The sequence below is a fragment of the Rattus norvegicus genome, chromosome 8 (genome assembly GCF_036323735.1).
Source record: "Rattus norvegicus strain BN/NHsdMcwi chromosome 8, GRCr8, whole genome shotgun sequence".
Classification (NCBI taxonomy): domain Eukaryota; kingdom Metazoa; phylum Chordata; class Mammalia; order Rodentia; family Muridae; genus Rattus; species Rattus norvegicus.
In genome coordinates this window covers 98,173,579-98,189,244 of record NC_086026.1, presented here as the reverse complement: position 1 = coordinate 98,189,244, position 15,666 = coordinate 98,173,579, and the positions used below count along the sequence as shown (strand labels likewise).

Sequence of the window (15,666 nt, the reverse complement as noted above, 5' to 3'; positions counted from 1 at the left end):
AGAGAAACCTCAGATTTGGACATCTAAGGAAGACGTATTTTAAAAGGTTTTCGTCTTTGTAAAGCAGTAAAGTGACACTCCCCTAAGCTCTTTGAGCCTCCTTGCCAAATTATTCAGTATGAAACCAGTCATCCATCTGTCTGGACACTGAATGTACCAAAGTCCCTAATTCTGTCCCTTGTTGTACCTTCTCTCCATCTTCCTTTCCTCCCTCCCTAGATGCAGCCGCTTTGCCCTGAAGGCGTCTCACCATGGCATCACAGATCAGGTTTCCCATGTTGCACTCTCTGAAGCGGCACTCCTGAGCGGAGCCATTCAGGTAGACGATGGTTCTCCCGAGTTCCTGTGTAGAATAATTATCTAATTTTATCCTCCACTGGTTAATGTCTGCTTTGATGGCTGCATCTAGAAAGAAAGGACATCAAAAAGGTGCAAGTGAGAGGAAAGGCCTGTCTGTAATTCAGGCAGATCTCCTAGTGGGTCCACTGGAGAGAAATCAAGCCCCGCCAGTCTTCCCTGCTGGAAGTACACATTGGTCACATCTGTGCATTTTGGTCATGGCTATGAAATCCCTTAGGAATGTTTATTTTGTTTTTCTGACATTAATACCCGGGTATATTTTACCTCAAAGATGTTTTGAGCATCTCGACACCAACTCAAACATCTAGATGAGCCCGTCAGCCCACCTAGGATGACACCACGGTCTTGCCATAAGGTTTGAAAAGCTGGGACAAGTACAGAGGGTCTGCTGAGGGTGTGGTTCTCAGCTTGCTTCCTCTTCAGCTGCTGAAAAGCCTAGGTTGTGAGCACAGACTCTCCTGCCTCACTGCCCGTCCTTCTGAGCTGATGATTGTAAACAGCAAAGGGCTAGTAGAAGGAATCATGACAGAGGGTCCAAGCATCATATGAAAACAGATGGCATAACAATGTTCTTTTATTCTGAGTCTCAAAACACAAGGTACTTACTTCCTGACAGATATGGGGGTATAATATACACCCAGCCTAGGCTATATATGGAGAGGCTGCCTCAAAACAAACAAAACCAGAAAAAAAGAAGTATTTGCTCGTTTCATGAATGAAGACACTGAGGTGCATACCACACTCACTGTCACTGCCTCTTGTTAGGTGGGCCAGATTTTGAGCACCACTCTGTCCTAGTTGAATTGCTTTTCTTTGGTTGTCTATTCCTCCCTAGAGAGGAGCCGATGGTGGCTTTTGCCTCACAGGACTAAGCTTTTGCAAAGCAGGAGAAGCGATAGGGCTCTGAGCAGACTTGGGAAAAATTATGAGTACTTGGGAATTTGAAACTTCCTTATGAATAAAGAGAGCAAATGCAAGGGAGCAGCTAAATTCTTCACAAGTGTCACAGTCATTTATTTCCTGAAACAAAACGAACAGAAAAGGGGATGGAAGGTCTAGCGGCTGCCTAACTTTTCATGTGGTAGATTCCCCCCAGATCTCACCTTCACGAATGGTGCTGTTCAGAAGAATGGGATTTCCATAGGAAGTGACAACATTTCCTTTATCATCAAACTCAACCTTCAGATAGCCCAGGTATTTGCCAAAGGCATAGGCCTGGACCACGGGAACCTTTCGCCCATCGTCAGAGGTGACTATGAATGGGTACTTCCCAGCAGGCACTTCTTTGGAAGGTGGATTTCCTGAAATGAAAGAGGCAGATTTGGTCAGGTCAGCCTTTGCTTATATAGCAGGCCACCAGCGGAATGACATCGGATTTACCTGATGAGTCACCATCTGCTGTTGTACACGGCTGGTCTTTCAGAGCCCCATGGACATTTGCCATTGACTCCAAATGCCATTCTCTACTCAGTAGGCATTTACTAAGCTGTTTCTAAGTCTGGGGCATTGTGCCTGGTGATCTGATGTGATGTGGGTCATACAGAAATAGAATCCTGCTAAGATTATCCCTCTTTCATGCAGACTCTGTCTCTGCTCCTCCTGACTGAATGAAAGCTAAGCCATTTTGGTGTACTTCTGTCTCTGTGTAAAACCCTCCTGCCTCTGCTTCCCAATGGCTAGGGTTACAGGTGTGCACTACAACATCTGCCAAGCAGTATAGCAAGGGGACCGGAAGTGGGTGAATTAGCAATTCTCATTCTACAGGGTTGTTGAGACAGTTTAGTGTCTTAAGATCCTCAGTGTGTGCTGGCTAGGCATAGTAAGTACACCATTTTTACTGTATGCCTCTTCCTGTAGAGATGAAGGCATTCTCTAGAAACCTTGTGCACACACTCAAGGGCCTGTAGTTGTTAGTGAGGACCAAGAAGGGATGACGGAGTTGTTCTTAGGGGGTTTTAGAGCAGCTATATCCTCCGTGGGGACCAACAAGCAAACACATTCTCTCCCCAGCTCTTCATATCAGTCACACTCGGCAGGCCTGTATCTCATGGGGGGGCCACAGGAAGAACGTGGGAGCCGTTCATCGCCCAGAGGCCTCCTTGTTTGCCTGAGGTGAGAGTGGCCACAGAAGATACCCAGCATCACATCGCTTGCCATGTTTAACTTCTTTCCAGGAATCGAGTTTATTTTTAAATTTTTGTTGTGTGTGGGGTGAGGTCATATGTATGGGTCCCAGGATCAAACTCTGGTCTTCAGGCTTGGAGGCAGGCATCTTTCCCTGCTGAGGCGACTCACTGGCCTGTACATTTAAGTCATTTCACCCCTCCTTGATGTATACTGTGTGTAGTTCCAAGCTGGCTTTGATCTTAAGATCCTCCTGCTTTAGTCTTCCACATAAATGCTGGGACTTATGGGTATGACCTGTTACGTGAGTCATAATTTATATCGAATGTCTGTGGAAGTGACATCGTTTGGGTTGTTTAGAATCAGATTATAAAGCACATAGGACTCTACTGGATGCTTACAAAAGGTCCAGAGGACTTCAGCACACGCTCATTTCACACATGAGTCAGTTCTGAGAGCCGGCTGGGACTATAATTTCATTTATCTCTCCAAGCCTCCCACGAGGCAGGCCACATTATCAAGTGTACTTTACACATGAGAAGACTGACTGCTGTAGCAGATGCCCAAGGGCACATGGTGCTGCTGGAAACCAGAGCTGTGGGACCCTGACCTTACGTCCTTGCTTCCCTCTAGAGCAGTCCACCCTGGGTTGGTTATTCTCCGAGAATCTGCAAGATGGTTGGCACAGGCCACTAATGAACTTACAAGCAGAACCAGGTTTGTGTCTTCCTGTCCCAGTCTCTTTCAGGGTCTTTTAATTTACCTAAGAAAAGCCAAGGTGGCATGCTAGGAAGAACTTACTCCAGGCCCTGTCAACCTCTAGAGTCATAACAGAGCAGGACACAAGCACAGCACACGCCAGCCATACACAAGCTAGGACAGCTGCTTCCAGTGCCAGGGTCCCACTGTGCTTGCAGATGGTTCAAGACACCGTTCGTGACAGGGAGGAGGAACGCTACTAATCTAATCCTCCTCTTCCCCTTCTGTGCTTCTTTGGCCCAGGACAGACCCTGCCCTGCACTGCAGGGGACTAGTTATTTAGGGAAGCCTCCTCTTAGCTTTGCGGAGACTTCCTCTTCCGGGCAATGCTTGGGAAGTTGTAATTCCCCTAACTGTCCATGGAGTGGCAGAGAATATCCCATCCAAGTGGAAAAAGGATGAACAAATTGCAGAAATCTGGCATTCGGCACTTTCTTGGAAATTAGAGAGAGTAGCAAGCCAGACTTCTAGTCTTGGGTTTCTTTCTTTTTTTCTCCCTTCCATGGCAATATCTTAAACAGAATGTTAGAGATTAGGAACCTGCCAGGCCTGTCAAATGCCCCAATTAGCTCAGCATGCACTCTGCAAAATCAGCACCCTCTGCCAGGGAGCACCTACTTTCTAGTTCAGAAAGGTCTTGATGTTCCTTTTCTGAGAACAAAAGATCCGTCAAGGTTATCTCTGTCAGGAACTCAGCTTCCTTTGTGGCTGAGTTAGGGCTGGCCGCTAATCTCCACCTTCATCTTCACTGAGTCCCCCTCACTCCTCCACACATTTCACAACTCAGAAAACCACCGGCGAGGGGGAAAATAATCCAGACCTTCAAAATGTCCACACCGGTCCACGTTATTCAGCCAAAGGCCTAAATGTTTATTACTTTTGCTGTGCTGGGAATTTTTCTTGGACATGCATTTCCAATCCCGCTTCTGCTCATATTCTACCTCACTTAATCCCCGTTATGTTTTTTTTTTCATTTCTTTTAAATTTTTTGAGGAAACTACACCACTATCATAAGTTTTTGTTAAAGAAAGCTTGGGCTCAAAGAGATGATGTAAATTGATAGACAGTGTTGATGGGAACAAACTGAGCCTGTAAGAGGACCAAGCCCTTTTCACAATCCCAAGCCAGATTCCAGGGGAAGAAAAATGCAATCCTGCACGCAAGACCAGCAAACAGCAGAGCTAAGGCAGCCCAAGCTTCCAGCCTGTAACACACTCAGTGCTCAGGACATGGGGGGCTGTGAGTTCTCAGGAGATGACCAACTTTCCTTATATCAACCCTGCTTGGGGTTGGATCCATTTATTTACGGTCATTCTTTTCAGAGCTGGGCTTTCAATAGACTCATTTCAACTTTGAAAGCAGCCCCTTGAGGAGTAGCTGCCTCGGATTATGGCTGCGTGCATGCAACATGATGTGGCTTTGCTCAAAAGGAAGTGGGTGCTGAAGCCCGGCCAGGCAGAGGCTATCTAAAAGGACGAGAGTGAGTGGTCACTGGAATGGGGAAAGCCTCTGTGCTGACCTAAGAAACATCCAGGGAGATCACTGCCAAGGCCACTGGTCAGACCTCTGCCCTTTGGCTGGTTCTCCAGTGCACACAGGAAACCCTGAATGTCACCAGTTCTTATCAAGTGCCTGGAAACAGTTCCTTGGAGAGTGTCTCTGTACTGTGCCTGTGACAAATGTTAGGGTTGTTTTGGAAAGGCACGATGATCTAAAGCCCAGCCTTTCTTTTCCTGGTGCTTGTTCGTGCGTGCGTGCGTGCGTGCGTGCGTGCGTGCGTGCGTTGGGGCAGGAGTCTCACTATTTATTCCTAGATACTTAAATTTAGGGAATTTATACTGTAGACCAGGCTGGCCTCATAGACTTGCCTGCTTCTGCTTCCCAAGTTCTGGGATTAAAAGTGTTCATCTCTGCACTAGGCCCTGTTTTTTGTTTTTGAGACATGCTCTCATGTAGCCCAGGTGAAGATGACCTTATACTTCTAATCCTCCTGCTTCTACCTCCCAAGTGCTTGAATTACTAACCTGTGCCACCTCTGCCTTAAAACCAAGCTTCTTCTTTTTTTAAAAAAAGATTTATTTATTTTTATTTATATGAATACACAGCAGCTGTCTTCAGATCCTGTTACAGATGGTTGTGAGCCACCATGTGGTTGCTGGGAAATTGAACTCAGGAGCTCTGCAAGAGCAGTTAGTACTCTTAACCACTGAGCCATCTCTCCAGCCCAGTCTTGTACATGTACCCTCAGCTCTTATATATCTATGATTACAAAGAATATGTCATTTCCAGAAGTCCATGTTTCAAAAGAAGCTTCTTAAGCTGAGGGTCATGACCCCATGTAGGGGAGGGTACTGTGACTGAATGGCAGGTTTCTGAACATACCATGACCAAAATTTCTACCCCTGCCCAGGATGGATCTCAGAGTGATTACCCACACTGCATCTGAGGCTTCATTGTAGCCTTGATTCTGAACACATGTGCACTTTGCACTGCATGTGTGGTCACACTGTGACAATATTGATCAACTCTGAAAAAGCATTGAAGCTGCTGAAGTCTCAAATACTCAGCCAAGACTTAGGTCTTTACATAAAAGTAAGCAGATCCATCTTATTAATTTGCACACTTGCTTTAGTCTTTAGTAAATGGTAGTCTTTAATAAATGGTAAAAATATATACATACCAACGAATTACTTTAAAGTAAGTTTCTTTCATTGGTGAGATGGCTCAGTGGATAAAAATGCTTGAAATAAAAGCCAGAGTTCTATCCCATGAACCCACAACAGAAAGAAGGAAAACCAGCTCTCTGGGTTTTCTCTGACCTCCACACATGTGCTCTTGAATATACATACTCACACCTACAAATGCACACGTCAAATACATATGCAAACAATAAACTTAAAAATAAAATAATTTTCTGATTCATTATCTGTTAAATCTTGACATGCACACCTAATTTAAAATATTCCTATACCCACAGTTACATAAAAATATCCTGAGCATACAGGGGTTGTGAGCAGAAAAGCTTTCAGCAGGCATGTTCTGAAAGTACACCGTGGAGAGAGGGGCTGGACAGTGGCTGCCAGGCTGAGCCTGTGGCACGGTGCCTACTGAGCATGCCCAAAGCCCTGAGCCTGATTCCAAGCACCGTATCAAATTAGATGTGGTTGCACATGCCTGTGACACCAGCGTCCAGGAGAGGGAGGCACGAGGACACAAGTTCAAAGCCACCCTTGGCTACCTAGCAAGTTCTTTATCTTTAAAAAGGTGACGCACATACCATGCTGACTGAAAGGACCACCAGCAGTGATCTCTCTCTTTCCTTGTTACTCTAACATAGCAGGTATGCATCCACTCTGCCCTGAGGTCAAGAACACAGAGAAGTTTCTAGTTCAGTACTGTATAATTCTTTTGTGAATTCTCATTCATTTTTAATTCTATGATCTTCACAGAATTTCTGTTCTTGAATTCCATATTTAGTGAACGTGTGCTTTAGACTAGGATCAATCATACTGAAAATAAAGAAGTTAGAAAAACAACTGACTAAATATTTTCAAAGGGCTGCATAAACTCTGGCACGGTGGTCCATGCCTTTGATGATAGCAGTTGGGAGGCAGAGGCAGGTGGATCTCTGTGAGTCTGAAGCCAGCCTGGTCTACACAGTGAGACACGGCCTCACAAACAGAGGCTGTACTGATTACCATCCACTTAGCAACAGTGCACAGCCGCCTCTCATATGTTAGCCACCCAGGCTAGCGAGAGAAGGATAGGAAAACAGCCAGACCAGTCAGGAGACATGAAACTTCTGTACCGCTGAAGTCTTTGACTTCTAAAGGAACACACAGTGAGGAAGTTCTAGGAACCAGAATGATTCGAGAGTGTGAAGGGACATGGGGATCCAAGAGTGGAGTTCTGAAGTGGCTGAGGTGAGTGGAGGTGACAGTCATTCAGGATATTTGGAAAGGATTCTGTGAGCCTGGGGTACTGAGTCTGTTGTCCGCACAGACTAAATAGTTAATCCTTACAGGGTGCAGGCAGGAGCTGGTGTGCAGACACAGATAAGAAACTGGGTACTAACCACTTGGTGACATGGGACGGTGCTGGGAAGCCATTGGTACTGTGGAAAAGACAGGGGCAGGTTGTATGAACCCCCACACTTTACCATAGTAGCTTATACTATAATATTGTAGTAGACATTATACATTGTTCTATTAAAAAAAACTGAACCAAACCAAACCAAAACAAAGCCTTCCTAAAATCTCCCAGAGTAGTTAATAGTTAATAGTTAATAGTTAATAGTTAATCTCTGCGCACGACTGCTTTCCTAGGAAGCAGTATGTCAGAAAGGAAGGGGTGACACATTCCTAGTACTGAGCCCTTTACAGAACTGCAGATTAGAAACTGATGTCTGCACTTATCCAAGAGAAGAACCAAATGGCAGGCAGATGGGAAGCAGCCCCTAGGAATCTCTTCAAGAGTCGTAAAGACTGGGCAGTACTTTGGCATGCCTGCACAGGCTCCATCTTGAACTTCCTTCCCTACTTTTTATCATGGACCATTTTTGTGACTCCAGAGTGCAACTCCTTCAGAGGCACCATCTCCCTCCTGGGCCTCATTCCTGCAGCTCTCACACTTTGCAAGTGCTTCCTGTCATACTGTTAGAAGGGGGATCTTACAGTCAAGATTAGCCTAGTCAGCACATAAGGGCCTTGCCAGCCAAAACTGCAAAGCAAAGTGTGACTCTGTTTCTATAAAAAACGAAACAAACAGGCTGGAGAGATGGCTCCGTGGTTAAGAGCACTGGCTGCTCTTCCAGAGGTCCTGAGTTCAATTCCCAGCAACCACGTGGTGGCTCACAACCATCTGTAATGGAGATCTGATGCTCTCTTCTGGTGTGTCTGAAGACAGCAACAGTGTACTCACATATATGAAATAAATAAATCTTTACCAAAACAAGACTCCCCCTGCCCCCCCACCCCCCCTCCAAACAAATAACAGGAGGTCCTGTCTCCAGGTGAAATGAAACAAAATAACAAGAAAAGAAACAGCAGAACAACAACAATAAAAGCAGGATCCTCAAAGCAGGATCCTCTGGATGCTTTGGGAATTTTCGGATTACTTTATACACAGCTATGAGAGTGCTCACGTTTGCACGCGTACCCATTAGATCCTCTTGTTAAATGTCATGCTTACTGTGGCTCACAGCCAACGTAGAGGAGGAAGCGGCAGGAGTGCCAGCTCGCTCCTGCTGTGCATTGTAGACTTCTAATACTCCTTGGAGAAAAGCTACAAAGCCTTTGAACAGGTCCTATCCACAGAGCTGCCGTAGAACGGCACTAAGAGCAGGCAAGTCTGTGGACCCTCCTGAAACTGCTGTGACTTGGATGTGGCTTGTCCCTTCTGTGTTCGTGTGCTAGCAGCTTATTAGTCCTCTCTGTGGTGACACAGGTACAGTGGAACCTTCGAGGGGTGTTTAATGTGAGGTGATGAGCCAGCAACCTCCACTTGGAAGAGATTAGTTCTCTTGAGCCCACAGTCAGTTCTGTGAGAGGGAGTGGTTGTAACGGGAGGGCCACCACACACCCCTGGCCTCCCTGTCATGTTCTTTCCCTTTCCCGATTCTCTCCTGTGTTGTGTTGTGAAGAGCCAAGGGGATGTTCACTTGAGGCCAAACCAGTGAAGTCAGCCAGTGAGGTCAACTGTTCCCAGACTCTTAATCTTCATTCAACACTGTGATAGACTCCTTGTTAGGAAGCCAATGTACCCAGAGGGGGTCAGGTGACCTGCCTGTTCAAGGTCATTCAAGTGAGTTAGCAATGAGGACTTTTGACTCAATATTCTCATTCCAAATATAACATGTATTCAGTACTTAACATTCTAAGAAGTTCTATGAAAATAACAATAGTAGTGAAGAAGAAGGGGAAGAAGAGGAGGAGGGGAGGAGGGGGGAGGGGAAGGAGAAGGAGGGGGAAGGAGAGGAGGAGAAGGAGGAGGAGGAGAAGAAGAAGAAGAAGATGAAGAAGAAGAAGAAGAAGAAGAAGAAGAAGAAGAAGAAGAAGAAGAAGAAGAAGAAGAAGAAGAAGAAGAAACTTTCCAAGCCAGATGTAGAGGTGCACGTTTATAATCCTACCATTCCTGAGAGGTAGAGGCGAGAGAATCACAAGACTGGGGCTAATCTGAGCGAGATAGTGAGACTCTGTCTTAGAAAACCAAAGGCCAGGGATATAGATGCTTAAAATAGAGCAAGGCCTGGATTCAGGTCCAAGAACCACTGAAAACATCTTAAAAATATATTTATCTTTAAAAAATTCTTACCACCAACTGACCTTTGTCTAGCGATCAGTAATGTTTTCATTTTACTATGTGTGCTATACGCGTGTAGCATTGGCTTTTAATCATGAAATTAATGAATTCTCGGAACGTCTCCGAGTAAGATTACCCAGCCTCATCCAAGGCAGATTATATGTATATTGCATATTATAGCATATACATTGTATACTGCACACTAAATGAACATCCTGGCCTGCAGAGTGCAGCGAGACAATTACCTGTGTAGAGAAAGGTGTTGGTGTGTCCTCCCACCACGACGTCCACGCCTCTCACCTTCTGGGCAATGAGTTTATCCATCTCGAAACCAGAGTGTCCCAGGGCAATGATCTTGTTCACGTTTAGAGTTTTTAGTTTATCCACTTCAGGCTGCAACGCAGTGACTTCATCTTCGAAGACTAAATTTGTCCCTAAGGAGGAAAATTAATAAAATGGATATTAAAAGAATTTCATTGCACTACTTATATAGCAACACTTAGATAGCTTTTAACAAGAAAGCATGATTTCTTGTTAAAGCTCCTCACTTACTAACAGCACAATGTATGAATACATCTGATACGGAAGTCTTGTCAGTCAAGAAAAATGTAAACCAATGTCCTTGGTTGCACTTACCCAGTATTGCATTGGGTTAAGGTTGTAGATGGTACATACAAATTATACATACATACATACATACATACATACATATACAGAAACATATATATGTTAACTTATTTTTGTGTGCACATACATACTACAATGAATACATGGAAGGTCAGAGAACAATTTTTTTATTATTGGATATTTTTATTTACATTTCAAATGTTATTCCCTTTCCTGGTTTCCTGTCCATAAGCCCCCTATCCCATCCCCTTTCCCTTCCTTCTATGAGGGTGTTCCCCTCCCCATACATCCCACCTTCCTACCCCCCCAACATTCTCCTACACTGGGTGGTCCAGCCTTGGCAGGACCAAGGGCTTCTCCTCCCATTGGTGCCCAACAAGGCCATCCTCTACTACATATGCAGCTGGAGCCATGGGTCTGTCCGTGTGTAGTCTTTGGGTAGTGGTTTAGTGCCTGGGAGCTCTGGTTGGTTGGCACTGTTTTTCTTATGGGGTTGCAAACCCCTTCAGCTCCTTCAATCCTTTCTCTAATTCTTCCAATGGGGACTCTGTTCTCAGTTCAATGGTTTGCTGCTAGCATTTGCCTCTGTATTTGCCATGCTCTGGCTGAGCCTCTCAGGAGACAGCTATGTCAGGCTCCAGAGGACAGTTTTCAAGAGCTGGTTCTCTCTGCCCACCACATAGATCCTAGGGATCGAACTCAGGACATCAGGTTAGGTGGCAAGCACCATTATCTGTTGAACCATCTCACTGGGCCATAGATGTTGTTTTTGCATAAACTGAATCTCATGCTATGAAGAGACTTCAGGTACAGTTTGTTTCCATCTCCTTTTACATTTAGGCCTTCACACTAACCATGAAAAAAAATGTCTGAGCACAAAAGCATGGTGCCTACAACTGCTGCCAACTTTATTGCTTTGCCTGGAAACTTGGAGTATTCTCTCTTCAGACCTAACATGTCAACAAGTAGGCTTTGAAAGACAATTTCAAAAAGAGGTTTTTAACATTTCTTTCTTTATTTTGGTTTGCGTATGGTGTGACATACTTACGGATGTCAGATTTCTCTTTCTGCTGTATGAGTTCCAGGGATTGAACTGTGGGCATCAGGTGTGGTGGCAAGTCCCCTTCCTTACCCACAGAGCCATCTTGCTGGCCCTTGGGAACTAATTTTATCATGGAAGATAAGAACTGCTCACTTGCAGGTAGGGAGTGGCAGTATTAGAGTAGAACTAGAACTGAGCGCTGCTTCACACAGAGGCCTCATCTAAACGTTGCCTGCCCCAGGAAGGGAGCAAACCCAGTGGTAAGAATGAATGCCTCTGGTTCTGGGCGGCATAGCTCCCGGGACTCCTGTGCTGAGGCCTGAACCTGGCTTCTCAGCCCAAGCTTAGCAAGTCATTAGGTCTTCAGCGATCATGAGGGGACCACTGACATGCCCTCCTGAAGTCTCACTCAGCACTGTTGCCAGGAGTCCTCCAGTTGACCTGGATGCTCTCAGGCTGGTTTCTAAGAACCGGCACTAGAATGAAGGTGGCTCAAATGCAAAAGTCTCATAAAGAGGTCTCAAAGGGCGAGTCTGCAGAGCCCAGTGTTTCTGGCTAATAACTGAAGTTTTAAATTTATAAACGCTTCATACACTTTAAATAGATAATAAGTTTTATCATGTAAAAGAAAAACATTTGTTTATGAACCTTTCTCATAAGTATGGTTCTATTATTAATTTAAAATAGTACAATGAGATTGACCCGAATTGTAAAATAAAAAGGTTGAAATATGAATGTAAATAAAGTATTAATATTGCAGTCATAAATAGAATTGTTATAAATATCATATATCAGAATATATATCAGATTTTCATATATCAAGAGAAGAAACATGGGGTTGGGGATTTAGCTCAGTGGTAGAGCGCTTGCCTAGGAAGCGCAAGGCCCTGGGTTCGGTCCCCAGCTCCGGAAAAAAAAGAACCAAAAAAAAAAAAAAAAAGAGAAGAAACATTTACTCATAATTTTCTTTTTTTAAATGGAGAGTTTCTCCAGACATCAGCAGACTGTTGGAGATGCAGCCATTGTCCACTGCCGTGCTCCGGACTCCACTCCCCTGATGCAACTACTGAGTCCTGACTACACGTCAGCCCTGTGTATGCAGTACCTCCCAGCACGAAAGCACTTTGGCTGTGGAGGCTCCAGAAGAGCAGCCAGGAAGTTAGCAGCTGGCTTGGCAGAGCTGAAGTAGCTTAAGTCAGCACCCATAATGCTCTGCTACTTTTGTCCCTCACAGGAATGCCAGGGACGACCTGATTCTTGTCTGTAACCCCAATAAGCTTGGGCTCCCTGGTCAGCACTCAGCTCTGACCTTGTCTTGGTTTCTTTTCCTATTGCTGTGATAAAGTATTTGGACACAAACAACTTATAGGGGAGAGGGCTTAGGTTGACTTTTTGTGGTGGATCTTCCCTCCTCAGTTAAAACAATACCTCACAAGCGTTCCTGGGGACTTGTCTCCTAGGTGACTCCTGTAACGCTGACCATTAATACTAACCATCACAACCCACTTTCCTGTTAGCCTTCCTTGGGCATTCCTCTAAAATAGCAAGGTGCATCCTCCTTCTGCTACACAGCCCCTTCTCCTGTCGCATTTCTCTTCACTACCTTCTGACACAGCCATATTTATCTGTTCTCTCACTGAATATGTGAGCACAGAGAGAAACAGACTTCTTATTTGGTGTTTCTAAGGCCCAGAACAGTGTGCTGAGCTCCCTGGGGGAGAGGGTGGGGAGGAAGGATGTGGACAGAATGTTAGTTACTATCCTCTCCTTTGGTTGGTCCAGCACCAAAATAGTTCTGAGAAATGCCTCAGGTCTGGATGCCACATGTATAGATTTCATGGGATTTATTTTAGAATGCGTGCATGTGCACATACACACACACACATACACACACACACACACATGCATGCATGCATGGGAGCTGGGGTGGATTTCAAATTAAATGTTCTAGGAATTGATGTTATACATGTGTACATGTTCTGAGCACTAGAACTAGGAGAACTGTTTTACTGGGGACCAGAAGTCTATAGTCCAGTCTATGCTTGTGCCAGGATTCACTTACAATTTTGAACACATAAAATTAGAGACACTGTTTAGTCAACAAAGACGTTTACCAAGCAGAGACAGCAATGACCTTCAGAGGGTAACAGAACAATACAGAATCTGTCGCCTTGGTTTGCTAATCACCAACCTTCGTCTGCCACAGACCATAAAAACATGGGCAGCCAAGCTCTGCTTTACCACGTCTATTCCCAAGTTACAAGTACGGAGAAAGTAGAAGATACCTGGATTTGAGAGGAAGGGGGTTTCCTTTGAAGTATATCCAACAATCCCCACAACCTCACCACCGACAGAGAGAACTTTATATGGCAAATAAAGTCCGGATATCTGAGGTGCTAGTGGCCCCCGGGCCTTAATATTTGCACTCAGAATTGGAAATTTGACATTTCTGAGGAGGGGATCAATCAGTCCTTCCACACCGTTATCAAATTCATGATTTCCCAGTGCCTAAGTAAAATGGAAAAGAAAGAGAAAAGCATTAAGTATCCTGGATTTTCTAATAAAAGCATATTTTTAAGTATATCATGTTAGCCCAGTGGCCCCCAAAATGGACTGGGCTCCGAGTCTTGACAACACACATGTCCTGGTGTTGTTCTTACCTCCAAAGAGGGCCGTGGGCCGAGCCCAGAGACATGTAGATCACAGGTAGGTACAGCATTGTTGCCCTGGGCTCCTCATCCAGTGAAGCTGCTGGGAATGTGCGTATTTGCAACATCCGCAGCACACACTGTGAGGTGAGAAGCGCTGTCCCACCATCCTCCAGCCAGATAGCTCCACAGACCCCACCCAGGCCCTACCCAGCTCCTCCCCATTGTTCTCTGGAGTTAGCCCACAGGCCAGACCCAATCACTCAACCCACCAGCACCTTAGTAGAATGCAGGTACCCTTAGAACCCCCTTTTTTCATGGCTTCCCTTGGGTCATGTCTCAAGTCCTCACAACTGCTCTACATAAGGATGTCTCCAGTTCATCCAGGAAAATCAGGGCTGACAGAAGCCTGTGTTACAGTGGGTGTTGGCTTCCTGCGCTAGTCAGCCCCAGACCACCCCAGTACCCTGAGCAGGAGAGAAAGCATGAAGACATTACAGGTACGTGGAGAGAGAAAGAGGTCCCTTGCTTTGGTGGAAGCCTTCTGCCAGCTGGGAGTCAAGAATTTCAGCACAATGAACAACACTGGCTATGAAGGTTGCTGACAGAGACACAAGATTCCTTTTATCTAGAAAAAAAAATTGTTATCAAACGGGAATGTTGAAATAGCAGTGAACCGTTCTGAAGGCTTGCTTTTGTCTTTTCCTAGGTATTTTCTGGAAGCCTCCCAAGTAAAATGAAAATTTTGTTTACAGTAAAGATAGCTTAATGTTCCCTATAGCCCTTGTGATCTCGAGTTTTACCATGTCAGCTGTAATCCTAACCAGTGCACATAGAACCACCCTATGATCTCATTTATGAAAAAAAAAGAAGTTTTTTTAGCTACCTTTTGAGCTACAGCTTCAGAAGCCACCAAAACCAGTATGTGCGGCTGTTGCAATGACAAGGACATCTCTCTCTTGAGCAGCCCACACCCAAGGGTGCGTACCCCCCTCTAAGCACCAGTTCTTTCTCATGCTTACCTTTATGTGGGACTGTCTTCCTCATATACTAATCTACTAGAGCCCTGCTTTACCCTTGTGAAGTGTACACTCGACACTTGCCTTGTCCTAAAATTCTTCTCTGTCTTTCTCTGAGTAGAAGTCTCTAAAAGGAACCTCTCAGACAGCCTCGTCCCTGGCACCTTATGCTAAGGAAGGACTTTCTGGTGAGGTGACCATGAGACCCCAGCAGGTTCTGTGCACAGGGCTTCAGCTGGAGCAGGGATGGTGTCAAAAACCATCTGTAAGCTCTTCCCACCCTCCTTCACCTTCCTTCAGAAAGCCCTATCGATCTTCCCCGTCCTCACTTCGCATCCTGGATAACCCCAGCTCTGGGCAGTCGCCCACTTGGTTTGACTGCTACGGCCATTTCACTTCCTCGGTACCTGCATTCACTAAGGACATCAGCACAACCCAGTCTGTTTCACTTTCTTCATCTCAGAAGAGGCCTGGTCGTTGAAGCTAACAAGGGCCATGGTACGTTCTCTTCTGCCTCACTCCCTCTTCCCAGTGCGGCAGGTACGTGAGCACAACAAATAGTTTAGTAACGAATCCGGCTTGCGCAATGCACACACCCCTCTTGTCACACTGCACTTGGAGCCTGCTACTGCCCACACTGTGTGCACACCCTCCAAACGATGCACTTGACAACCTAGGATGCCGCCTTCCCTGAGCTGCACGTACCACTCTCTCCAGACAATGGAGTTAAGTTCCTTCTCCCCGGAACCATCGAGCAATTTCTATTCAGTCATACTCCAGTTATGTC

General features: G+C 45.4%; 2 protein-coding genes across 10 annotated transcripts in view; one reads left to right on the top strand and one right to left on the bottom strand.

Moving 5' to 3' along the window:
- Snx14 (sorting nexin 14) overlaps window positions 1-15,666 on the top strand; it is a 224,519-nt gene that overhangs the window by 89,043 nt on the left and 119,810 nt on the right. For 5 of the 8 annotated variants that reach the window (XR_010053969.1, XR_010053967.1, XR_010053968.1 and 2 more), the window contains one exon: window positions 220-15,666. This exon is cut by the window's right edge. The exons of the other annotated variants lie outside the window; for them this stretch is intronic. Coding sequence is in view for 1 of the 5 variants with exons in the window: in XM_039081534.2 (XP_038937462.1) it covers window positions 220-291 (72 nt within the window). In the remaining 4 variants the exon portion in view is untranslated. The remainder of the gene's footprint in view (window positions 1-219) is intronic. 8 annotated transcript variants of the gene reach the window in all.
- The window catches only part of Nt5e (5' nucleotidase, ecto), a 44,722-nt gene that overhangs the window by 6,402 nt on the left and 22,654 nt on the right, over window positions 1-15,666 (bottom strand). For both annotated transcript variants that reach the window (NM_021576.2, XM_063266046.1), the window contains exons 2-5: window positions 13,498-13,720; window positions 9,789-9,977; window positions 1,464-1,661; window positions 251-405 (exon numbers count right to left, since the gene is read on the bottom strand). In NM_021576.2, the coding sequence (NP_067587.2) occupies window positions 251-405; window positions 1,464-1,661; window positions 9,789-9,977; window positions 13,498-13,720 (765 nt within the window). The remainder of the gene's footprint in view (window positions 1-250; window positions 406-1,463; window positions 1,662-9,788; window positions 9,978-13,497; window positions 13,721-15,666) is intronic.